Source organism: Cupressus sempervirens, chromosome 9 (assembly GCF_028749045.1).
Source record: "Cupressus sempervirens isolate cs-2001-9-10 chromosome 9, ASM2874904v1, whole genome shotgun sequence".
In the NCBI taxonomy this organism is placed as follows: Eukaryota; Viridiplantae; Streptophyta; class Pinopsida; order Cupressales; family Cupressaceae; genus Cupressus; species Cupressus sempervirens.
In genome coordinates, this window is record NC_143126.1 from 783,802,514 (window position 1) to 783,829,049 (window position 26,536).

At 39.0% G+C, this 26,536-nt stretch overlaps 1 protein-coding gene across 4 annotated transcripts in view; it reads left to right on the top strand.

The window, feature by feature from the left end:
* The first annotated feature begins 1,471 nt into the window (after positions 1-1,471).
* LOC149541061 (glutamate receptor 3.4-like) overlaps positions 1,472-26,536 on the top strand; it is a 93,180-nt gene continuing 68,115 nt past the window's right edge. For 2 of the 4 annotated variants that reach the window (XM_089802051.1, XM_089802053.1), the window contains exon 1: positions 1,472-2,203. In XM_089802051.1, the coding sequence (XP_089658177.1) occupies positions 1,957-2,203 (247 nt within the window). In that variant the 5' untranslated portion in view covers positions 1,472-1,956. The remainder of the gene's footprint in view (positions 2,204-26,536) is intronic. The other 2 variants (XM_089802052.1, XM_089802054.1) reach the window with 1 other exon arrangement.

A 26,536-nucleotide genomic window follows, 5' to 3' on the forward strand; every position in this document is an offset into this window, starting at 1 on the left:
ATTTTCAATGGAGGTAGTTCACATTTTGTTTGCTTCATAATTGTCACTACCTGCAAATGCCTAGCTCAAGTTTTGAACCTGACATATACACTACAACTATGTTGGATGAATGTGATTTGAGTTCCCTTTTTGTGTCATAATTATTGGAAAATCATGACATATCACTGGATTAGTTTCAAAGCATTTGGGCCTACTTTATTCTAGACGATTAAATGGGATGCTAAGGTGTAGTAATTTCCTAGATTCAAAGTTGGGAGCTTTTTTGTAAGGCCATTTTTATATGGCCATAATTTATAAAGCTCTTTTATAGATTTGATTTAGATTAAGGTTTTTCACAGGGAGCTAATATCTTTCAAACTTGAGTTTGTTGTATGGTCATTAATAAAGTCACCTTTTTTGTGCTGCTCTTTACTAGATATGTTTTAGTTTAGAAATATTCATATTTTTGTATTAAGATTTGAGGTTTCCTTCAGTGTTCTTTGTTTTCAGATTATATTAATAATAAAACATATTGGTGACTTGCCACTTTTATAAAAAATGATAATAATGAGAACAAGACATAATGATATAATAGAAACTCAATGTAAAAAATGATAATAATGAGAAAAAGACATAATGATATAAATATAATAATAAAAGGTCAATGTAAACAAGAATATGCTACTTATAAACTAGTTATTATTAACTTATGATAATCTAATCAAAATAGACTAAAGACATTAATGAAAAGAACATCTATACATAAATTTCACCATTACATAATACTTGTAGACTTTTAAAAGAGAATCTAAAAAAATCATAGAAACACTTAAATATTAGATTTTTTTTTAAATTATGATTTATCCAAATTTATATTCAATATTTATAGATTTATTACAATAAATAATTCCCTCGTACAAACTAGATTCAATGAAAATCTCGCACAAATATTTAACGTGCTCTTTTATCTAAGATAAAGAACCTTTTTGACCACAGGATTAGGAATGTGTGAATTTGTTGTTTTTGCTACGTATTTTTTAATTTAAGATGTGGGCGATAATATCTAAGTATGTTAGACAAAATAAATGTTTTCTGATGTAACATGATGTGGAAAAATCTCTACTTTTACAAAGTGGGTCAAGAACAAATTGATCGTAACTATTATTCGTCCTATTTATACTTTATTTATTATATAGAAAGAATAATCCCACATGTTGACAATGCGGGGCAAACAAGAGTTTTTTAAAGGAAAAGGATACCAGAAACCAACTGGTGATTAGCCAGTATTTCAAATTTTCTGTAAACAGTTTGATCCCCATCACCAATAGTTCTACCGTCACATTAAGAAAATCGTATTTCTGGATACTCGAGATTGACAAACATTTTTTTAACTCATGAAAGATTATTGTCACGATTATTGCACAGGGCCCCACAGTTTTGCTAACCTTTTTGGCTGGAACACTCAAAAGCAAAACTATGGAGCAGATTTTAAACACCGTCCCGTACAATTCATGAGGAACAGTTCCTTAAAAGCATTTTCCTCATTATAAATACCATTAGCTTCTGCTTCAAACTGCAAATTAAACAGCTTTGAATCGCCCCTTTCACAGCCCAAATCCACTTTGGAAGCTAGCCTTAAAACATTTTCTTATATTTAGGTGCAATTTTCTTATTACAAAGGTATGAATCATATTTAGGCTTGGGCGCTGATGAAGAAGAAATCTTTTCCTTAACCTTTGAGAAGTTCTGAATTGCATCTGGGTATGGCTGTCTACTCACCTTGCTCTTACACAACCTTGAAAACTCGCTCAATCTGCATTGCTTATTTGCCCTTGAACATATCAAGTTCACTTTACTTACTCCACTTGACATTTGATTCTGAATAATCCAAAACTTGAGCCCTTCTAGTTTTGGCTCCATGTACATTCCTAATACCTAATTTGTGTGCAAGGAAATTTTCACTTACCATTCTTGGACATGCACCTCATGGTGGGTTTTTCCCTGGTGATGACTTTATGCTTATTGTTTCCCCAAAATGTAAATCCCAAAACTATAAACATAGGGGCTCTGATTGCATACAATACTATCATTGGAGAAGTTGCAAAGAAAGCCATTGAGGTTGCTGTGGAAGATGTGAATAGGAATTCCAGTCTACTTAATGGGAATCGGCTTGTGCTCACTGCGGTGGATTCAAATTGCTCCGCATGGTTGGGCACTGCTGCAGGTACATGACTTTTTTGGTGTTTCTCTCCACCTACAAATTTTCTTTCAAATGCATCTCAATTTAGATTATCAAACTTTATGCTGTCTGTAATTAATCTTTTCCCTGATCATGAATGTCCATGTGGAAATTCATAGAGAGACCTGAAGCATTGAAACCTACACAACATATCAGGCATAACCTAAAACAGTCTTCCAATTTTGTCATTCCTATGATACATAGTTTCCAAAGCTTTTTTTGGATTAAATCCTTCATTTAGTAACATTACTAACGAAACTTGCTACTGTCAGTTTCCTACCCTTTTTTGGCTCTGTTAAATTTGTTTAGAAAATCAAAGAAAATAGCAGACACAAGTAACTTGGTCCTAGACATTGAAGTGGGTTATATCTGCAGAACTCGCTTCATTTTTTTGTGCAATTACAAGGTTTTTGGATAATTTGTACTGAATGCCAAAAAAAAAAAAAACACTAGATTCCTCTTAAATCTCTTTCTTTGCCAGACTAAAACACATAACAAAGATAAATTCCTGAAGATCCGGCTTTTTGTTCGGTCTCTTCTCTCCTGGTTGTACTTTTCAATTTGAGGCTCTGTAATCTCCTCTAGTTGGCTGTCCACCGAATCTAATGACTAAAAACAAACATGCATTCCACACTGTAATTAATTATATACTTGTAAAGGATTTTAGGTGGAATAGTTTGCATGAGACAATGAGATTCAGTCGGTGAAAGACAGGGACGATTGCAACTATATAAACAGTTGGTACTTGTCATGGGTATTACGCGAAACGTTGAACGACTACTAGACGCAATGAACCAAGTTAGGTAGCTGCTTTAAATAAATATATAAATTCATAATTATAAGGTTAAAGATAGACTATTGGAATAACATAAAATAGATAAATACTAAAAATATATATTACATTGTTTTTTATTGGTAAAAGGTTGAGGTCAATTTTTTTATTATTAGTTATTAAAATTTATACATGATTCCTCCATTCAAATGGGTACCATGCAAAGAAAATCTTCAATCTTATTTTGGGACTTATGTTCACTAAAAATACAAAATATCTACTAGCTTTTATTATTGTCTATTTTTTTATAAAAAATTGCAAAATAATTGTGTAAGCATGGCTTATATTTGATTTTATATGTATAGAAATATTTTTATTGTAAAATATAATAACTTCTAAATAATCATTTCTTTTTATTAAAAAAAAAAAAAAAACTACAAGGAAAATTATGGTTACGAAATTTTTTGGTTCTGCTAGGGTTTGTAAACATGCACTTTGCTAGGGTTTGTACGGCTTCCGTTTGAGCCCTCTTGGTGCTGGATTTGTTGCTGCCTGCGAACATGGCCTCGCCGAACAAGCGCCCACGCAAATTTGTGCCCAACGTATTTCACGAGGTAATTCCTCTCCTGACTTGGGTTTGAATCTCTACTTTTGAATTTGCTTGTCAATGGCTCAAAACCCAAACCCTTATTGGGTATTTTGTGGGTCGCACTCCATCTGAAAGCACGTTGCGTGAATGGGTTTCCAGGGCCTAGACCCCTCAGGGGATTCGCCTTGAAGGAATTTAGAATCTCACTAAGGGCTTTTTTTGTTTCGTTTTGGTAACCCCTCTCAGACTGAGAGCATTTTCAGTCATGGGCCATGGACAATTCGCTCGTCTCTGCTTGTTTTCCAGAGGTGGTCTCGAGACTTCTATGTTTCGGATGACTGCAAACTTAGGGTTCCAATTTGGGTAGAGTTCCCTGGGTTACCCATCCCTTGTTGGTCTTTTCTCCCAAACATTGCCCAAACTGTGGGCAAAGTGATTTGCGTGGAACCGAACAAATTTTTTAATGCCCGCCCTCAGCGACGTGTTTGTGTGGAGGTTGACCTTTCCAGGGACCTTAAGGAATGTGTGGAAATTTAGATTGGTGCTACCAGCTTTACCCAAAAGGTGCTTTACCTGAATCTCCTGAATACTTGTTATCGTTGTCAATCTCTGAGCCATAAGATTAAGGATTGCCCTCTTCTTGAGCGCAATCGGTCTTCGGTGCAAGATCCTAAGCCAGCTCGGATAGTTCCAAAAGATGAATGGACAACAATTGTCAAGAAGGGCAAGGGCGCTGCTAAGCCAAACCTTGCTTCTCAAGAACCCAGTCATCCTAGCTCCAGTGCGGCGCCTCCTGTGCCCTCGGCACCTGAGGTTCCCTTGGTAGCTCCACCACCTATTTCAAACCCTGCTTTGTAAGGGATAGAGCAACCAGAGGTTCAAGCCGCTTGGGTTCGAGCACCTCAAGCAACTTCTATGATTTCCTCTCCGTCTCTCCGTCGTTCTCACAGCCCTGAAGGCTGGAATGTTGTTGCTATCACCGGAGATAAGCGCAAGGCTGTCGCTTTGGGTGACCCCTCGTTTGATTCTTCTGTTTTCTTGCATAATAGCTTCGCCTCGCTTGAGGACGAGGAGAATATGCAAGCTGGTTTATCATGAATTTCCTCTCTTGGAATGTGAGGGGGCTGAAAGATCTCCCTAGAAAATATTATGTTCATGATACTCGGCGTCGACTTGGTAATCTTGATGTTTTGCGTCTTCAAGAGGTTAAAGTTTCTGGGTTTCTTCTTAACTCAGCGTACCGTGTGGTATGGCCAAATGGTGTTAGCTTTGCTTCTCAGCATGAATCTGGTCGAGGTGTTGTACTAGTCACTCTCCTCTCCCCTCGGCTTTTTCCTTTATGGTTTCGACCCCATGCAGAGAGTTGTTTGGATTTTGCTGTCTTTTCAAAATCATTCTTTTGGCATTGTCAATATTTATGCTCCTAATGATGCGGTTGAGCAATCACATCTGTGGAGGTGGCTAGCTGATTCCTTGCCCCCTGCCACTTGGATATTCTATGGAGATTTTAATATGGTTGAGCTGGCTATTGATAAAGTGGACCTTCTGCCTTTCCAATGGTTAGCTGCGGAGAGAGAACCCTGGTTTTACATGCGAAATAAATTGGGTCTTTTTGATCCCAATGCTCATCGCCGCCGGTTTGCTGGCGTTTGGTACACTTGGTCCAACTTTCGAGAGGGCGCTGACAGGGTTCTTAAAAGGTTGGATCGTGCTATGATCTCTACTCAGTCTTTTTTTTCTTTTTCTCACACGAGTCAACTACCTATCAATCCTCTCCCTGACGTGACTCTTTCAAACCATTTTCCCATTCACTTTTCCATTACCTGGCATTTTGCCCCTCCTCGTAATTGTAAAACTCAGTTTTACCTTAATACTTTTGTGCTGTCCCATCTGCCCACTGCCGCTTATATTCCGCAGAGTTGGAACCTTGAACCTAGGCCCCACTCTTCTATTGGATGGATTCAATGGTGGAATTATGCCATCTCCTGTATTGCGAGGTTCCTTTGCATTTATGGGAGAAAACTTGCTTCTTACCACAAGCGATCTTACAAAGTTGTTACCAAAGATCTTTGTACGGTCATTGAAGCTCTTGCCATGAACCCATTTGATACGGATCTCCAAGTTCGGCTTGCCAACCTTCGTCACCAGAAGTAGGTTGCAGACAATTACACTACCCGGGGAGCTCAACTCAAAGCCCGCCTTCATTGGCTGGGGGTTGGTGACCAAGCTTCCAATGAATTCTTCAATGCATTGCGGGCTCGCCACTTTGAGGTGGGGATCAAACGCATTCGCGAGCGTCAACACACCTTGTGCGAGCTTCTTGACATTCTCCAAGCTTTTGTGCGCCATTATGAAAAGGTCTTCATAGCGCAGGGTCCTTTGGTTGCCAGCTCCCAAGCCTTGTAGGCTTGTTTGGCTATCATTCCGAAAAGACTCGCTCCAGAGAAATATGCGTTCTGTGAGCAGAAACTCACTTTAGATGATCTCAAAGAAGCTGTCTTCTCCATGGCGGACGATAAGGCTTCTTGTTGTGATGGTTTCCCTTGTGAATTTTACAAAACCTTTTGGGATGAGATTGGTCCAGATCTGCATAAGGTTTACATTGAAGCATACAATTGCCGTTCTTTAGGTAATATTATTAACAAAGGAAATATCAAATTCATACCTAAGGCAGGTGACCCTGAAGATATATGCAATTGGTGGCCTATTACTTTGATGAATGTTTCATACAAGATCATTGCCAAGGCTCTTTCTCTTATAATCCGTCATCTCCTTCCTCAGATCATTTGCTTTGAACAAACGGGTTTTATTAAATCCCGTTATATCTTGGACAATATAACTGTTGGGCGGGAAGGTATGGAATGGGCTTGCCATTCCACGCAACAGGCCATTTTTCTCAAAATTGATTTTGCCAAAGCTTATGATCAGATCGAGTGGCCTTTCATTCTTTCAATGCTTCAGGCTCTTGGGTTTAACCCTACTTTTTTGCAGTCAGTCCAGATGCTTTTTGGGGATGCCTCTGCTTGCATCACCATTAATAGCCATCAGTCTCAAGCCTTTGGGCTTTATCGTTCAATTCGTCAAGGTTGCTAGCTGGCGCCCTCTTTATATGTGTTGGCTGCAGAGGGTTTTGAATATTTGCTTGCAAATGCCATCTCACAAGGGAGAGTCTGAGGTATTTCCCTCTCGGATTCCACTGCTCAACTTGTGAATGGTCATTTTGCTGATGACTCCTTCCTCACTCTCATTGAGGATGAAGAGAATGTGGCCTCCGCTTTGCAATGCCTTGACACATTTTGTCTTGCTTCAGGGTCTGCTATTTAGTGGCACAAAACCCTTTGTTACAGGCAGTCTTCCCTTCCTCGTCGTGCTTGGCTTCAACAATGTCAATGGAAGTGGATTCAGCATGGGGAAATCTTTCGTTTTCTGGGCATCCCTTTTGCCTTTCAAGCCTTGGCTGTTGAGCTCTGGAATGCAGTTCTTGCCAAAATAGAGAAGAAGCTGGAGTATTGGATCTCCAAACCTCTCTCCCTTGCGGGTAAATTCTAGATTTGCTCCAAGGTGTTGGCCGCCACCCATGTTTATTACTCCTGTTGGGCTCCTTCAAAGGCCTCCTATCTCAAGCTCGAGTGTCTTTTATGTGACTTCTTGTGGGCATCAGACGCTATTCACTAGGGCTTTCATAGAGTCACCTGGGATTTTTGTTGCCTTCCCAAAGAATCTGGTGGCTTAGGTTTGCTCTCAATCCAGAAGGAACGTACTGCTTTATGTGCCAAATGAGTGATTTGAGCTCTATCCAGCAATGAGGCCTGGAAGATTCTATTAAGACATTGCATTTCTTCAGGCTTTTCGATTCACCAACCAGCCTGGAAGGGGATTGGGTTTCAAACCCTTCTTGTCATCACTGAACCAATCCAGATTCAAGGTACTTTTGTTGCCAAGAGTATTTGGAAAGCCTGGGAAGCGGTTAAGCCTTGGCTTCGCTGGGTTGGCAATGGTTTCAGGGATGGGCTCTCCATGAATCAACACAATCTCTAGTGGTCCCCTCTCTTTGCTATCCAAGGTGTTCCCCTGGCTAAAGTGCATGGGGCCAGTGCTCTGCATTTTTTTAAACGTGGCATACGGACCCTTAAAGATCTCTTCTCTAGAATTACTATGAGTTTACGGTCGTGGGAGGACATGAAAGTGCAATTCCGGCTCTCTCACCCAGATCGCTAGACTTTTGATCTTTTAGTTTCTGCGATGCCGCCACATTTATTACACAAAGTGGGCATTTAGTCTTCTCGCCCTTGGTGAAAAGATTGGAAGTGGTATCCAGAACCCTGGTGACCAGTTATAAACCTCGCCTGGACTACCGGTGGCTGGTTCCTCACTTGCCCATGGTTGCAATTCTTGACCAATGCTAACATTTGCAATCTTCTCAATGTACTTGGCGTAATATATTCTCCACGATCTGGTCTGCCATTACTGAGCCCAAAATTGCTCATTTCGCCTAGTGTATTCTTTTCTAGGGCTTGCCTTTGGGCACTTGTTTGTGACACTTAGAAGTTTCTGACCCCCAATGCCCTTTCTGTGGCCAACCAGAGACTTTTTTGCATTTTTTTGGTTCTGTAGGCGGGCTTAGTGTTATTGGCAATGGATCCATGATCTTTTTCGCCCCTTCCACCCAGAACTCTTTTCTTGGCATATGGTTGTTCTGGGTGATAATACTTTGATACCTTTCAAGTACGCCCAAATTTGGCATGCTTTCAGATTGCAGATCTTATTTACTATTTGGAAAGATTGCAATTCAGTGATTTATGCTCATAATACGCTTGACATTAATGTAACCATGTACATTAAAGCATGTATTTATAACAATGTCATGTTGCAGATTCAAGTACAAACAGATAAAGTTGCTTTGGAGGTGGCTTAGCTTCAGGAGCTTTTGGCTTATTGGGGAAATGCCCCTTGTACGGTTGCTCGTGTTCCACCGAAGTTGGCCTCCGGTGACCGTACTCCTCACAGTCGCCATCGAGGACGTAGCAGTTCTGCCCGCCGCTCACACACACCTCGCTCTCACCCACGCCGCTCTCCTAGCGGTGGCGCTTTCGGTCGGCCCCGCTCGTCTGGAGGTTTTGGTGGATGGCACCGCTCTGCCTTGCCTCCCCGATGGGCTGGTTTGGGGTGGTCCCCAATGGCTCCTCCTGCTGCTCCTGCTTCTGGTTGGCCCTCTGTGCATTCAGACCCCAAGTGGGTGTTTCCCTAGCTGGACTTAACCATTTCCCCTCCCAGGCCTGAGGGAGGTCAAGGTGAAGATAATGTTGCTGCTGATGACAGTTCGGCTCTTCCTAAGCCGTCTACTCACCCATCCCTTGGTTGGGGTTTTGATGATAAAGATTCTCCTCCCTCCGTTGGCGCTGCGTTGGCAGCTTGAAGATTTTTGTATTTTCTATATGTTTTTTTGATGCGTAGTTGATTTCCGGCCTGTGGCCGTCTGAACTCGTTGGGTGATCCTGTTTCCCTTGGCTTTTTTTTTGTGAATATGTAACTTTTTTGTATTTAATATAAGGAAGGGACTATTTATCAAAAAAACAAAAAAAAAAAAAAACTACAAGAAACACAAGGAGAGGGTTTGGGACATTCATAATTCGTAAGAATTTTGGAGTACCTCGTTAAACTTTTGCAAATTGAGCCCCTATTTGAGCTTTTTGTGCCTATGGGTTCGGTTCATGTTTTGAGACCTATCATATATTTCAAGTGCTCCACATGTTTCATTCAGTGTATACATGCATCTTAGGTCATTAGTTTGAAGTTTCAAAATCATTTGGTGAGGTGTCATTTTGAGCACTTGTCAGTTCTACATTTTTGCCAAAGTCCTACACAACTTGAGAAGACCTAGTTTGCATTTGAATATGTTGCACATGGTTATCTGTCATGGCTTGTTGCTTTGGGAGAGTTTAGTATGCATATCAGAGAGCCTATGTTTTAGATTTCAAGTCATTACAATGAGTTTTGATAAGCTTTTGAGTTCCTCAAAGTTATTTGTTCATTATTGTTTTGCTGTTGTATTTTATTCAAAAATCCGGGTGACCTTGTTTGATTGAGTATAACTTTGACTCGGTTGATCCAAATGGAAAAAATATTTTTCCAGTGTATTGCAGAGGTTAGATACTTGCTATGTTCCAGATTTGGGCCCTTGAGGAATCTATTTGATCAATTTTCAAATGCGACTCCAAATTCAATTTTCATTGTAATAAAGTTGATGATATGTGCAAAATTGTAAGAAATTCTGTTTGTCCGTCACTTTGTTAAGTCATACCATGGAACCTATGATAGATAAGGCCAAATTAGTGACACCTTTGTATTCTACAGTTCAAATATTTCCATCATGCCAGTTTTCAAATCTTGACCAATCCATCTGGACACTTTTCTAAAGCTATTCCATTGCAAAAATCGTTACTTATCAGATCGCCAAAGATCTACAATTCTGAGAAGTCAACTTTGTGAGCTTGTCAAATGTGCCTGTCAGTCGTCAAGAGCCTAAATTACAAACTTGTATTCTCTATATCATAGTGAACATGTTCCCTAGGTTTCAGTTTTCCAAGTGATCATTTGCTTAGTTTTTAAAGCCAAATCCGAACACATTTTTGTTTTTTGACATGTTTGGATGTAGATCAGAATTGAAACATGCATATTTAGGAGTCAGTAACTTTTGATCCTAAGGTTGTCATAAGATGAAATCTTGCAGGGTGGTGTTTAGTTGGCAAATGAACAGGTGTGCCAAGTGACATACCTCAATTACTTATTTCTGCCCGTTTTTAAGGCTAGCCAAGGGGACTATTTCATTCAGAATTGATACTCCGTAGACTGATAAAGAACAAGGTTTTTATGATCATATAATGGTTTGAATTTGTTTAGTTTGCACTCAGAGGTTATCGAAGGTTACTATATCAATTTGGTAGGCAAAGTTGAATGCATTAAATTTTTTTTTTAGTTGGGTCGACTGGGGACTTGACTTGCTTCAACTGAGACCTTGTTTTTTCCAAGTTATGATCACTGTTATTATTTAATTTTCGTGTTACACAATGGTGGTAGATGGATGGGTTTTTCAATAAGACGAGGTGTATTAGTGAATTTTCATATGTGGTGAATGACAGTGCCAAGTTGAATGACATAAAGAGTGTCATAGCTTGGATAGCATTACACTCTAAGTTATACACAAATTAAAACGAAAGAGAGATGGCATTATTTTTGCTGATCAGTGGAGCATGATATCAAGATGAAGGATTTGCAAATCTTGGAGGGATGGACCCAAGGTTTTAATTGCATTGATTTCCCTATAATGTGGCGACCATAAAAGTTTTCAAGCTTGTGGTTGCAAAAGATAATGTTGATTTTCAAACGTGTTTTTAGGGGCGCTTTAATTCAATAGGCAATATGTGTAATATTGAATGAGGGTAGTCGTTGCAAGTTGAGAAATCATGTGCTAATATGCTAAATGGTGCCAAATCATGACATGAGGTCGTAGTTTTTATCCTGTTTGCAACGACTGTGACAATAGAGGATCAATACCAAATTTGTGGGGGACAACGTCTTTAATTGTTTAGGGTGTCATATCTTACCAGGCTGGATCAGGTTCCATTTTAAAATGCAAATGAAGATTCACATTGCCCATATCAAAGAAGCATTGACGATGCATATTTGGTGAGGGTTTGACTTGGCAAGTGAGGTAGCGAAAGAATGGGAGGTTGCGTGTTTAATCACAACAGATGTGTAGGAACATGCATTCCAGGGAGTCCCGTGGACAAGAAAATGTTAGCATGTATGTACAAATGAGAGGCATCGTTTCTCTTGAAGCATTCATTGCTGTTTTATGCTTGGAGATTGGGGTTTCTTCCCATATAAATACAACAATAAATACTTTGGTTTTGTTTCAAGTATGGGCGCCAGTTATGCAAAAGGGGGCTTTCTCATTTGAGTAAGCAGGGCCCACGTTTTGGGCATTTCACTTATTTCCAGAGTTGGTGTTTAGCATTGAATACATGTGACCTATGGTCAAATGAGCAAGCTAGAACAAGTGTACAAAGCCAAAGACACCAAATCAAGGTGGGTTGTGATGATTATAGTATGTAAGTGGTGTGATCGTTTCAGCATGTGGGTCTTGTTTAAATCAGGTAGCGCTGGTCTATAAAAAAGATTTTCTAGCGCCTATCTTACATGTCCGACTCCATATATTATCTCCCCATCGGTGTCTAAAATATCCAAGCTTTGTATGAATGGGTCAAGAGAGAAGACATGCCTAAGGTTGCTTCCATTTTCGTAGAGGAAGTGTAGCTTGATAGTCACACTTTACATGGAGTGCACAAGCCTATTTTTGTAGAGAATGGTTTTAGTGAATTATCACATTGTGGGTGAGATAGCCTTCCTAGCTGTTTTTATGTCAAAACACACAATACATGTGTCTAAAGCAAAAGCCTTAAGACATGGATATGAGTTGCGTGTGGGGCCCACGACGTCGACCTTGGTAAAAGGAAATAATTTTTGAATAATTGATTGGCAATGCAGGTAGATGACTGGACAACCCGATGGATGAAGAACGTGACATGTGGCCGCTTTGTGTAACTTCGCAAGGGTTAAGTCTAAACTGCCAAGGAGGTTCCGAGGTTACAAAAAAGTTATGTGTAACCTCAAAAGGTGACCAATCCACGAGTTGTGAGGATCCGAAAGGCTCTGCATGACTTTGTAAAGGCTAGAGGCTAAACTACCCAGGGGGTTCCAAGGTTACAATGATGTTAAGTGGCATTATGTAGCTTCACAGGGAGCATGTGTGGATTTTTAGGCCAATCACGATGTGCTACGTGGCACTGTGTCAACAGTCAAAGCTAGACTGACCAGAAAAATTGAGGATACATTCAAATGTTAAAGGCTTTATAAAGTTTAAATAAAATCTCTAAAGAAGCTGAGCTGACAATATTTGCGTTAGATAGGTATGTAAAATGGGGCCCATATGGAGAAAAGAAATAAGTTAATAACCAATCAGGTAAAGGGAATTAAAAGTAAATCCTATTGATGGATTTCCATCAATGATTTGAAACCTGTGCATTTATTTTTAACGGGCTTGCAATTTTTTAAAAGACCTCTGCATTTAAAAAGGAAGATTACTTTTATATAGTTGAAACTTGAAACTATATGGGAAATGGGATAAATGTTGCAAATATAATACAAACATATAAGTGTTGGATGTTTCTGGAAAGGGCAAGAAGTGAAGATTATTATTTTGCAGTTGAATTGAGTGTAGATCTTATTGTGGAGGATATTTTTCCAGGTTTGTTAGAACATGGGCTTTCTTAACCGATTTAAAATGTTTTCTTGTGGCATTTTGAAGGCACTTTCTAGCTAAACAGTTATCTGGGTTTGTCCCAAATTTGGAGGAGCTCCTATCAGCATTGTTTATTTGCCATTTCATCCATTTAGTGGGATTTTATCAGAGGTTTTTAGCAGCAGATTGGATCTTTCCAGCAGTTAGTTTCTTTATCATTTGGAGGGTTTTTTTTGAGAGTTTGTTGAAGTTTCTTTATCATTTGGAGGATTTTTTTTGAGAGTTTGTTGAGTCAAATCACAAGGATTTGATTTTCAGTTGAAGGAAGAGAGAAGAGAGAGGCTTTGCTTCAGCAATGGATGAAGAAAGAGGATGACACTTGGCACCTAAAGATCTCATCTAGCCTATTTCTTTCTTTTATATCTTCTCCTCTTTTCTCATTTTACAGGGTTGGTTCCAATTGCTATAGCAAACTCTCAGCCTATGATTCCACCATTTTCCAGCAATTTTTTCATGTTTGAGTAACACATTGTATAGTTTCTTTAGCATAAATAATAGATTCATGTTGTCTTTGTAGGGTTTTTTGTATGTTTGAGTTAAAGTTCATTGTATGGAAGAGATAGCAAGGGTTTTCAATGAATAAGATGCTATTGTTCAAATCTCTCCATTCTATAGCTTTATTAAGTTTCAAATGAATGAATCAATGATTTAGCTCATTTGGTGTCTTCTTGTGAGATATTGTTGATGTCAGTTTTGTACCACTACATAACATATAGCAATTAAACACTTGATATGGGATATCAAGTCCGTAATTCCTCTCTTGAAAAGTTAATACTTATGAAGACATAAGCAAAACTCCAATGTTCCTTACACCTATGGATACTAACTCAGTTATCGATTTGATTTGCTGGTAATCAAGTAGGCGGCCTTACGCTATTTATTCAAGGACAACTTGGACCTTTTATGTGATGGTGGTGATGGTGATGATTTCATACGAGTCTCAAATGATGTTGATGATGATGGTGGTGATGGGGGTGTGTCTACCAATGATGCTTCTCCTTACTCCTTTCCTCAAAGCTCCAACTACTTAACTACTTGCTATTCTACTCCTACTTCTATGAATGGAAAGATTAGCAAATGGATGGGGATTGAATCTAATGAAAGCTAACTAGCGGCTCTACCTCTATAGATGCAATGATTCAAGGGAAAAAGACTAGTTTACCACACAAGGCTTCCTGACAAGCTACTAGGATGCTAGTGGCCTAGTTATAGATCCCTATCAAACATCCACTTATACTAACATGCAACTATCCATCTACTCTTAATCTTACTTAACATGCTTCTTGAAATGAAATCTACTTTAATAACTTCAAAAGAAAATCTAATTCTAACTATTGGAAGTAGAAACCATGCAACAACACCAAAGTTCTTAATCACCATGCAAGTCAAAACAATGATAAAGAAAAGCGATTTTGGTATTATCTTAGCAACAATTTTCTCCGACCCCTTATAAATAAGAGCAAATGGCCTTATATAGAGGCCAAAATTTACAACCGACGTTAGAGATAAAGAGGCAAAATCAATGATTCAGTTTGGATCTTAGAAACCCTAATTAGGGTTGCCACCCCATCGGCCAATTACATGATGGCACCAAGTTTGTGGGCAAATGAGAAAATTACAATAATTTGTCAGCCAATGAGAACATAGGAGACTTGGCATGATTTGATTGCATGCATAGGAAATTGCCACCTCATCAACCTTATCTTATAAATTTATTTAATCTTTAAGATGAGGTGAAGCCTTGGATGCTTGAGCTCGTCCTTATAAACTTTCTCATCACCACTTGAACTTGCCTATACCAGATGTCCTGACCTTGAAAGGGAGAGGTCTCCATGCGCTTGGTTGTAATCCTGCCTTGGCCTCGGTGGCTTGCCTAGACGCGAACCTCCTTGCAATTTGAGAGTCTTGCTTTTGGCCACCACCTTGAAATCGAACTTGACCTCTTTCGACCTTTTGTCTCGCTTTCCTCCTTCATTGTCCTTGCCTTCCTCAACCTTCCTGGTCTTTTCTAACCTTCCTATTCGAATTTGGTTTGCATGAATAGCCAAGCCTTGCCTAGCCTCAAATATTTTCAAACCACTTCCTTCAAATTTGCTCTTCCTTGAAATTCACTCTTCCTTGAGATTCACTTTTCAATTTTTATCGCCTCTAAATCAAATAAAAGAGGTAGGACCCCATATAGAATTGCTTTTGATTTTCCACTGTCCTAAGTTGCAATTCTAGATTCTCGCTTATGATCCTAGCCCAATCAAATCTTCTTTTTCCTTTTTCAATTTCATCAATAAAGAAGTACATCCAGTTTTCGAATTGCATACCTTGAGCTAAGCCCATGATCCGGTTGAGAAGCACAATGAGATCACCATACTCTGATTGGAAATCTGACACGGTGAGCCTTGGTGACCTATTGACTCCCTTTTTGCCTTTGTGTAGCCAGTTCTGCTTTAGATGAATGAAATAAGCCTCCTGGTTATCCTGAAATAACTTGGCTGTTTGATCCATCATTACTACTATCATGCCTTTATACTGGGGGATATTAAATGCTTCTTCGACCACATGTCTGCCAATGTTGGCTAACACTCTCTTCCCTTCATCAAAAATGATAGACTTACTAACCAAATCAAACCGGGATGCACACTCCATGACCAATTCTGGACAAGGCAAAGTAGGAGGGAAGGCCGCCGCGTGTACAATTGCACTTTTGTAGATCTTCTTTGCTATGGGGTATTGTCCTTCCTTTAGTTTGTCCTTTAACTATATCATGTTTACTGTGCTGATATTGGTATCACGTATTCTTCTCACTTTTGAGAAGAAGGCAGTCTTGGGCATCATGTCTTCCTTGTCTCTTTTGGTATTCGTTCCCTTTGAGTTCTTGCTTGCACTAACATCTACCATCCTAAACACTTATTTCTGCCCCTTCGTTCTAAGTGATATGGACTACACTTATATCTCCCAACTTCAACCTAGGGTGGTTTAGCTTATTTCTGCCTCACCAAGTGTCCTATCATGGAATCTACATTATCTTTCCAAACTTCAACCTATCAATGGGATGATGAAGTGGTGGATGATGAATGCAAGAAGAATATAAGGGAAATGAAACCAAGCAAGAACAAGGAGTAAAATCCGCTTTTAGACCAATCTTCAGCTCTAAAATGAATTGAATTTTACCTTAATTTTACCTTTACCAATAGCCAGGCCTTCTTTAAATTCGGATCGGTCCTTAGGAAATCAAGCCTGCAAAAAAGTCAGAATTTCAATCTCATTGAAACTGCCCACATCTGTCATAAAATCAGATCTTCAATCATGTATCCTTTACCAAATAAAAAATTGCCTAGATCTGGTGCAAAATTCGCAACCCTTTGCAAATATCAGAACTTTGAAAAATCGTTCAAGCAAGGAAAATATTCAGATCTGCTCTCCAAATCGTCTAAGGCAGAAATCGCTCAAATTGGAGGAAGAAAGGATGCCAAACCATGAGAATATCTGCCCCAAGGAAAATCGGCTAGGGTAGAAAATTTTAGATTTGCTCCAAGAAGAAAATCGTCTACCAAGGAAGGAGAATTTTGCCAAAGAAAATCGGCCAAGATTGCAAGCTGCCCCTCCAAGAGAAAAATCGCCGAGCATAGAAGAAAGCTGAGGTGGAATGAAGAAATGAGAGGGGGGGAGCCCTCTTATACCACAATCCCTTTGATTCCCCAAGCTGGCTGACTAGCCTTGTAGGAGAGGAAAATTAAATTAGAGCTTCATTAATGGTCCAAATTCAAATGCCAAGCGAAAATTTATTTTGCCTATAGTGAAATTTGCTCATTTAATTGCCAGTTGTGACCAAAAATTGCAAAATAAAATTAGGAAAGCCTTGGAGATGTTAAAATTTTCATTTAATAATGTCTTGTTAGTTAAAATATCATTTAAATCGGATTTAGCAAGCTAAAATCGATTTTTCAATTTTAATTTACTAATCTCTTTTAATAATTTTAAAATCTTCAAGGCAATTTTAACCAATTTAATGCAAAATTTTGCAATTAAGTTCATTTTGCATTTTGCAATGCAATTTTAATTTTTCAACCAAAATAAATCATTTTCTAGCATTCAAAATCGATTTTTCCAATTTAATTTCACTATCACAAAATTTCTTTTTCGCCAAAAAATTAAAGATTTTCCAAAACAATTAAATCTAAAGAATTTCATTTTGAAAATGCTCAAGATTATACAATTACATCCAATTTTCAAAATCCTTCTAAGTCCAAAAATTTGCAAATTTATCCTACCGAATATTGTTCTAACCATCGAAAAAAATGTTGTCTTTGAAATTGGTTTGGCCTAAGGATAAAATCACATGTTCTGGAAAATCAAGTTTTGCACTGGGTGAAAGATAAACCAACCACATCCCTCTTGGCCCAAAGGCGTCCAAGGTGTAAAATTTTCAAATCAAAAACTTGGACAACTCCGAAAAATATTGCCAAGGCAATCAAGAAAAAGGGGGTCCCCAAAGTTTTGGGGCGATGGTGTGAAAACCTCACAATAGATATGTCCTTCTTTGTTTAGCTTTGATCAAGGAATCAGTTAAATTGTTTGGTGAAGAACACAAATTGATGGACTATTTACATGGATTGTGATAAGTAGGCTGAATAATTAGTTATGGTAAGGAGTATTGTAGGGCAACATGTCTTAGATCTAATGCTATTGTTGAAGTTTTTTCATGCAACTGATGTTATGTCTCATGACTTAGATACCTAATGAAGATATGATAATGATCTCAGGTGGAGACTTTGCATATATTTTGTTGACTCATTTCATGGTCTTGCTGCAATTTAAATCAAATATCAAATTATGTTTCCCTTTCATTTTGTAGTGTTAGAAGGTTTTACATCTCATGCTCCTTGAAGATGTGAGTTCAACAAGCGACTAGCCATTACCTAGTAACTCTCTTCATAGTTGATGCCCTGGTTATAAGATGAATTTGTTTATGGGTCCAAGAATATGTTATAACACTGATTATATTGTGTGAATCCAAGGTCCACTTGCCTGGGTCTTGCAGAGCCTGAAATGTAGAAGGAAGTGTTGTCTTGTTAGTTGGTCTGGGTTCTTTTCAACTATGCTAATAATAGGAATTAGATACCCATAGGCATATTTTGTTGAGTTCCATAGTAGCTCAAATTCTGTCAAATCAGGAACCAACAGAGGGGATGTTGAAACCTGTCATATCCGTCCCCAAAATGGATAGGTGTCACCTACACATTGGATGATTTTTGACACTAAAAACCAAAAACATTTTTTTCTTTTAATTTCTATTTGTTGGAAACTTAAGTTGGGTTGCTTCTTGTCATCGATACATTGTGTTTCAGAGGTATCTGTTGTTGCTTAAACACTATGGTTTAGAAGTCTTCTATTCTTCTATTTTTCGGGGGAGTAAGGTTGTGTACTGAACCTTTAGAATAGTAAAAGACAACTATAAACTTAGTGCTACAGTTTAGTGAAAGACATGCAGAATTGTGGGAGACAATTATAAATTGAAACAATGTATTCTGTGATCTCAAGAAGATAATGTTTTACAAATGCTTCAATGTTATACTCTTATATGTGGACGTTTGTGAGATCTGGATGTGTAGGACTCAATAATCAATGTAATTCACAGTTTTGCAGTTGCAATTAACAATGCTTTACTTTTTTCTTTCCATAAATTTATGCTTCACAATTCAGGTTTGAAGGTGTGCAAAAACTTATATAGATGTGTTGGTTAACAATTTGTCTTCCTTGATGCTTTGTTTTATACCTTGACTCTTTGACTGCCTAGTGGCTTATGGAAAACAAAGAAGTTACCAACAGAATGGGTCAATGTAGTAATCTATCAACAGACCCTGAATTGAAAGGTACAACTCCCTTATGAATGCAAGAAATGCAATGAATTTTTCTTTCGAGTTTTGGGGGTATGCTCTTAACTAGAGAGCAAAAGAGGCAAAACCAAGTTGCTCAACACCTTAAACAACTTAGGCAAAGAAGGGGAAATAATTCACAAAATGCAACCTATTCAGACTTACAATGCAAAGAATTGAAACATGCATTACTAGCTACGATAGCAGGAAGAAAAGAAGAGATGGTGAAATAGGTAATTCTTGGATTATAGAGTTAGCCAACGTTTTGACAATACTCGGATTGTGTATCTCTTAGCTACTCCACACAGTCTTCTGACTTCCTTATGCAACAAACTATCCTAAACACAAATGAGAGCATACAACACAGAGAACAAACTAGATGCTTACGCTGAAGAAAGTAAGACATAAATTCCATTGAGCGAAGGAAACAAAACCAAGTTCATTCACATTCATTCAACTTCCCACATTAGTGCATTCATTCCAACTACTATACTCTAAACTAATATGAACAACAAAACTTAAAATGAACTCAGAGTATCACACAGTAGTCCTATCTATAGGGGTTTTCCTAAAGTAAATTTTGCCGATCTTATTAACTTATCAAAAGATTACATTTATAGGCCTTCTCAAAATGGCCGGTCACACTAGATGATTGCTTTGTAGAGCATTTCTGGACAAAAAACGCTAAAAATAGGACAAGCTTGAATCTTTGTCTGTTACAGAGACTGATCATAACGCCATAGATGGCTACAAAAAGAAAAAGGAGGAGAATAGAGAAAGGAAGATGCTTAGAAGAATGACAGGAAATAATGTCTTTTAGGAGTAATTGCTTTGGCTTTGTATACTTTCATAGCACCAGTTACTTCATCTAGATTCTCGACACCTGGAGTAATTATGTTATTAGCTCGACTCTTCTAGTCATCGTGCATCTTTGTTAATTCATTGACCATGTTGACTTGTGAGAATGCGGATACTTCTTTCAAGCCTTTACCGCAAGCTCGCAACTGCTCATTGATCCGTTTTACTAACCGCGACAAAGTAGCGATGACTACACATTAAATACGATTGTGCCTTCGCAACATTAAAACTAATAGAGTGAATCCCTTGCGAAGTGGTGACACCTTTAATTTTGACCATGTTGCAACTTCATGACCCTTTCATCTTTTAACTCATTAACTACAGCAACCTAGCAAAACGACTATTTTGATGTCTTATCACAACATCGTTGCTCATATTCTTAACTGTTGTCTCAAACCTTTGAAGCAACGAAACCTTTTGAATCAGACCGCATCACTATTTTGCAATTAAAAAGTGTATTCAATGCTTTTAACCCGCGACATTGCGATAGCCATTTGAACTTAACTACTTCCTTCCTTCGCAATCTTGCAACTTAAAACCTTAACTCATCACTTAACCCTGTGATGGTGCGATTGCTTGCTTTCGCTCCTTCACCTTCTTAACCCTGAGTTACTATTGACCACTTGCGATAATGTGAATACCTTCATTCTAACCTTATCACTACTTCGCAACTGCAGACTTCAGCTCACTTTTGAATCCAATGATGTTATGAAAACTTCGCTTTTAACTGCCCAAATCATCCTTTTCGCACCTTCGCAGCCTTCCTTGAAAGTTAACATTAACGCCTTGCAATGTTGTGAAGACCGTTTTGAGTTTAAGTGTCACCTCGTTCGCAAACTCACAACTTAAAACTCTAAGTCATCACTTAACCTTGCGAAGCTGCGATAGGGAGTCTTCGCTACCTCGTTACCTTGATCTCGAGTCAAGTTTAATCACATGCGATGATGCAATCTTCACCTTTGGCTGCTTTGTTGCTTTAACTCATGGTTAATCTTAATTGTCTGTGATGCTGCGGTAGTCTTTGATCTTTAACTATCCTATTCATTTTTTGCATCATCACGACTTGAAAAGTTTTAACCTTTTTACCGCTTTGTTGAATTGACAAGATATTGCTTCCTTTGATCACCTTACTCATTTGATTTGACTTTGCTCGCAACCTTACAACTTAAGATTTTAACTCATTTATTAACTCTGTGATGATGCGATGAAGAGCATTTGCAGCTTCGCCACTTTAACTAGAATTCAGCTATAACTCTTTGTGAACGTGCGATAATGAGCATTTTGCTACTTCACAACTTAAAATTCTTCCAGCCAAACCCAAGTTGCGATCATGCGATTTTTTCAAAGTTTGGACATAGACACTCAGACATGATTTACACCATTGATTTGTTTGGTCTTCGCCACCTTTGACCATGTTTGTCACCATTTCTGCATTCTTCAGTGCTCACTCTGTATCAAGATCAACTGATCTTTCTTCTAGCTTGTTCTTCGTGTTTTGCACCATGTTATTTAACCTTGGCTTCAATTTTCTCTGGTACCTTTTTTCTCTGGATATAAGTGTGATCTTCTTTTTGAATGCATCCTGTCTTCACCATAAACACTAGATCAAAGCATTAGGGTTTTAGAACAATTTCCCTCTCATCTAGGAAATGCATAGACTTACCCTCCCTTTCCTAATCACCTAATATGAATGAATGCATTATATTTATTTTGAATGCCCAGCTAGGTTCACATAGAGGGATAGATGAGAGGAGAAGTTCTTTAAGGGCAATCTAGACATAGACATGAAACATTGACTTAGCACTTGACCTAGAAGTTCAAGAATGGAGGACTGAAAATGTGGTGTTGCCCCACTTTTCACCCTCTACCCAAGTAGTAAAAGTGATTATTTGAGTCCTAGGGAATTCCTAGTTGTGTCTGAGTCTAGGTCTAAACCCCCTTAGGTGGAACAAGTCTCCATCGGATTTCTCATTTTCCCCTTCTCCGCATTTCATAGCCGGGTGGTTTTCCTTTGTGTCGAAATGATCTTACGAGTAGGTTAGCTCCTAGTCCGATGGAGATTCATGTTACTCATACAAAGATCATTTATAAAGTATAGCTGCTTACAGTCTATCATTTTCTCAATAAAAACAAAAGCTTGCGGAAATTCGAGCTTTGTCTTCTCCTCGGCAGGTTTTCAACCCATGAAGACAATTTTCCGCAAAGAGCTCCAAATGATGCATACAAGTCAAAGTAAGAAAACAACGAAGTGCCCTATGACAAATTCATATTCCCTTTACGATTGTCTATCGCAAGAAACATTTAGGGTTCATCACAACTTGCATAATCATTCCAGGCGGAAAACTCAAAACCAACTTCTCCTTGGTGGGTTTCCAACCTATGAAGTCGATTTTCCGAGGGCAATTCTAAAGGAAAGGAAACAAAAGGTGGGTCCCTAATGAATTTTTGCACTTCTTTTAGATATTTCCGAACCAAAAGAAGACAATAGTCTAAAGGTAAATTAAAAGGGAAGCCAAGGTGGAGAAATGGAAATTGACTTCTCCTCAGTGGATTTTCAACCCATGAAGACAATTTCTCGGATTTTAAAGAAAATCAAGTTTGTAAGCGGATTGAACTCTCATTTTGTGCCCAAGACATCTCAAGATGATAATAGAAATAATCTAATCATTGTAGGAAAGAGTTAATGAGCGAAATTAAACTCAACGGATATTTTCCCATGGAGTACTCTATTGATAACTTCCCAAAACTTAAAAGGAGAATGGGAAAGTAAGTATGGGGAGATAGAAAGTTACCGTTCGGCCAACGGAACAGTGAAAAGACACCCAGATATCTGTTAAAGCTATGTATTTACTGTTTCAATGGATCTCTCCTTCAATTCATTCGTGTAGCGCAAATTTTGAAGATCAACGAATGAATTGAAACTCCGATATAGATAGAAACATAAATAGTTACACAAACTACCACTCTTTCTTGAACTGTTATTCTATTGATTTGCATAACTTTTTCAAAAAGATAGCATGTGTGCATTTGCTATCCTTTTTCTTGTTTTAGATTTGAAATTCATTTTCGAACAGAATGGCAACTAGATTTGCGGGTTTCGACGGGTTGAACGGAATTAAGTCTTCACTGCAGAATTTCATGGATACTTCTCTCCGTTTTTATGACACGAAGGATTTTCAAAGGAGAGTGAACTCAAAGCCGATCCATCCCATTATTGAGAAACTCCAAGGTTGCGGCCTAGTCAAGGCAAGTGGTTTTCTGGTTGCAGTCCAAGCTTCGGAATTAATCTATGAATGCATAAATCGTTACAACCCAGACACCAGACAAATTGTATTGCTAGATGACATAGTGTTGATCTCCATTGATAGGCAAACTGTGGTGAATTGCCTTCGAGTTCTGGAATGGGAAGAATTTTCATATTTGACATTTGGAGGAGCCATTTATGAATTCTCCATGAAGAAGATGATTTGGAGAAAGGAGATCATGCAATCATGGTTCCAAAAACCATGGAGCGCCAAGAGTAAGGTTCCTAAGACTCTGTTTGGAAATAATCTCAAACCTGAAATTGATGACATCATGGTCCTCTTGCACAGATTGAAAGGTAAGGTAGAAGCTTTAAACTTTGTTGAACAGTATTTCTTTTTGGTGCAAGTCATGTGCTCTGATACCCAATATATTGATTGGGCTCATGAGGTAAGCGAGAATTTGTCCAATGCTCTTCATGCCGCAAAATTCTACAACACATTCTATATTTCCTCTTTCCTCATTTACATGTTAGCTTCTCTACAATTATGGCCAAGCCTCCCTAGGGTGGAAGATTTTCCTGATGATGTGAAGTCTTATCAGTTCTACCCATGTTTACAATTGGAAAATAGCTATGCGAACAAGATTTTCTTGATGATGTGAAGTCTTATCAGTTCTACCCATGTTTACAATTGGAAAATAGCTATGCGAACAAGATTTTCTTGATGATGTGAAGTCTTATTAGTTCTACCCATGTTTACAATTGGAAAATAGCTATGCGAACTATGTGAAAGTTAATGATGCATTCACTATGAGAATTTGCAAGGAGCTCTAGGGATGTCCAGAGAGGAGATTCAGTCTTGAAGCTATGGCGGCCATTAGCCAATTCGGGAGTTATCTCATCCAGTTCTCATCCTTTTCATATTTGCGCCTTGCAGCTTTTGATCGTTTCCCCTTGAAGCTGCCGAGTTATCCCAATGATATGATCGTGTCGATTGAGATCGTGCAACAAGCAATCCAAGTGAATGTGCTGAGTGGGAGTTTGAAGAAGAAAGGTTACGAGTTTCCTATGAAGGTGAGAGCTTTCATTGATGCAAAGAACATGCTAAAGGTGTTTGAGATGAAATATAAGTTGGAGATGTATGAAGTCTTGAGGCCTATGTTTGATCCAAACGGGTATGCAAGGGATGTTCTGCAGATTGAAAGTGTAATCGAACATATCACCACCATTGAAGACTACTGGGGCGATTGCAAACACAAGTTCGAGAGTCGTGATCGTGCTTTTGCCAAGCTTACAGTGGATCAAGTGAAGATGTATAAAGTTAATATTGATGTTGAGGGAGTAGAGGATGATGGAAAAAATATGTACAACAACACCTATCTGACAAAGCTAAGAAGCACTCCTATTAGTTTCGAATCTCATGAAGATGCAGGAGAGGATTTAGATGTCATGATTGCTCGGATTATCAAAAGGACTGGAAAATGGGTCAAATGGACCACAGCTAGGAAGAGTCGAAGCAAAAGTACCACAACTCAAGCTTCTCCAACAGTTGTAGCAGCTCCCTCCTCTCAAGGTGGTACATTAGGTGTAACCCTGGCTATCACTCAAGGATCGACCCAACCATCAGATGGAAGTGATCAACCTCTCGGAAAAAGTATCCCCTTGGCTAAAATTTGTCAGGATGGCTCCCTCTCGGTGATTGGAACTCCACCTGAAGCTGAGAAGAAGAAAGCGGAAGAACAAAAAGATGGTGCAGTCACCCAAGCCCTCTCACCTCATAGTAGTCTAGTTCTGTCCATAAGTGTTGCACTCCTCCTGCCGAGTAGCCCTCAAGCACAGGTAGTGGACTTAGGAGATGGAGAAAGTAGTGATAGCGAGTCTACTGAGTCAGATGAGGCAACAAAGAAGACCTTAGAGGCAGAGAAAGGCCAAAATTCTTCAAAGCTTGTTTCACAAACTTCGAAGAATCCTTTCTCTTTCATCATGAGAACAACCACCCCGGCCAAGAGAAAGATGTTTAGCGTTGACTCTCTTGGGACTGCCTCCAAGGTGATAAGCACAGACTCATGGCTGGAGGACACTCTAGATAGGAAGAGAAAGAGGAAAGATGAAGGTGCCCCCAACAAGGACACCTTGTCTCTTGCTGTCCGCTCTGGATCAGCACTGAGTAAGGTTAAGAAACAAAAAGCCTTGTCTATCCTTGGACAAGACCCTAAAACAAGGCATCTAACAATGGAGATAGCAAAGCCTTTCAAAAAGGGAAGAATCGAGGATATGTCTATTGATGATTTTACTTTGCATTTGATGGATCTCAAGGAAGCCAGACATGATACCAAAGTTGGCTTATGGAAGTCAACAAATGAGGTGATTGAAGGACAGTTAGAAAGCCTTAAATTGTCAAAGGTCAGGATGAAGGCAAAAATACAAGAACTACATGGCTTCATCAAGTAATTGGTCACCCCGTTGGCGAACATCTCTGGAATGCCTATTACTGGTGATCCTACTGCTGCAGATGTTCAAGCACTCATCTCTCAGCTCCAAGAAGATAAACACTTCGGGCAAATCGGTAGAGAGTGGAGTGGGAAAATCAAGTTGGAAGGACTCTCCATTACAAAGCAAATTGGCAATGCTATATTGAGGCTGGAGACAGAGAAGGATAACATTTCAGCAAATAGACTCCAGCCTCAATATAGCATTGCCAATTTGCTCTATAATGGAGAGTCCTTCCAACTTGATTTTCCCGCTCCACTCTCAACCGATTTGCCCGAAGTGTTTATCTTCTTGGAGCTGAGAGATGAGTGCTTGAACATCTACAGTAGTAGGATCACCAGTAATAGGCATTTCGGAGATGCTCGCCAACAGGGTGACCAATTGCCCGATGAAGCCATTTAGTTCTTGTATTTCCGCCTTTATCTTGACCTTTGACAATTTTAATGCTTTCTAATTGTCCTTCAATCACCTCATTTGTTGAATTCCATAAGCCAACTTTGGTATCATGTCTGGCTTCCCCAAGATCCACCGAATGCAAAGTAAAATCATCAGTAGACATATCCTTGATTCTTCCCTCTTTGGGAGGCTTTGCTATCTCCATTGTTAGATGCCTTGTTTCAGGGTTTTGTCCGAGGATAAACAAAGTTTTCTGTTTCTTAACCTTACTCAGTGATGATCCAGAGCGAACAATAAGAGACAAGGTGTCCTTGTTGGGGGCACCTTCATCTTTCCTCTTTCTCTTCCTATCTCGAGTGTCCTTTAGCCATGAATCTGTGCTTATCACTTTGGAGGCAGTCCCGAGAGAGTCAATGCTAAACATCTTTCTCTTGGTTGGGGTGGTTGTTCTCATAGTCAAAGAGAAAGCATTCTTTGGAGTTGAGGCTGCACAGAAAACTAAGAGTGAAGATTGTGTCTCTCTGCTGAAGATGATTATCCACATGAAGGCAAAGGAGGCCATTGAGGCAAAGATCTTGCCTAAAGGATCATGGCAATTAGAGCATGCAATTCAAGTTCGAAATGATCATGGCAGCAGAGGAAGGGCTCCAAGAAACTGAAGCTAAAGTAAAGAAGAAGCAAGATAGAGATTATGAACTCTTGAGAGGTTTGCATACAGACTCACAGACTAGTGGGCAA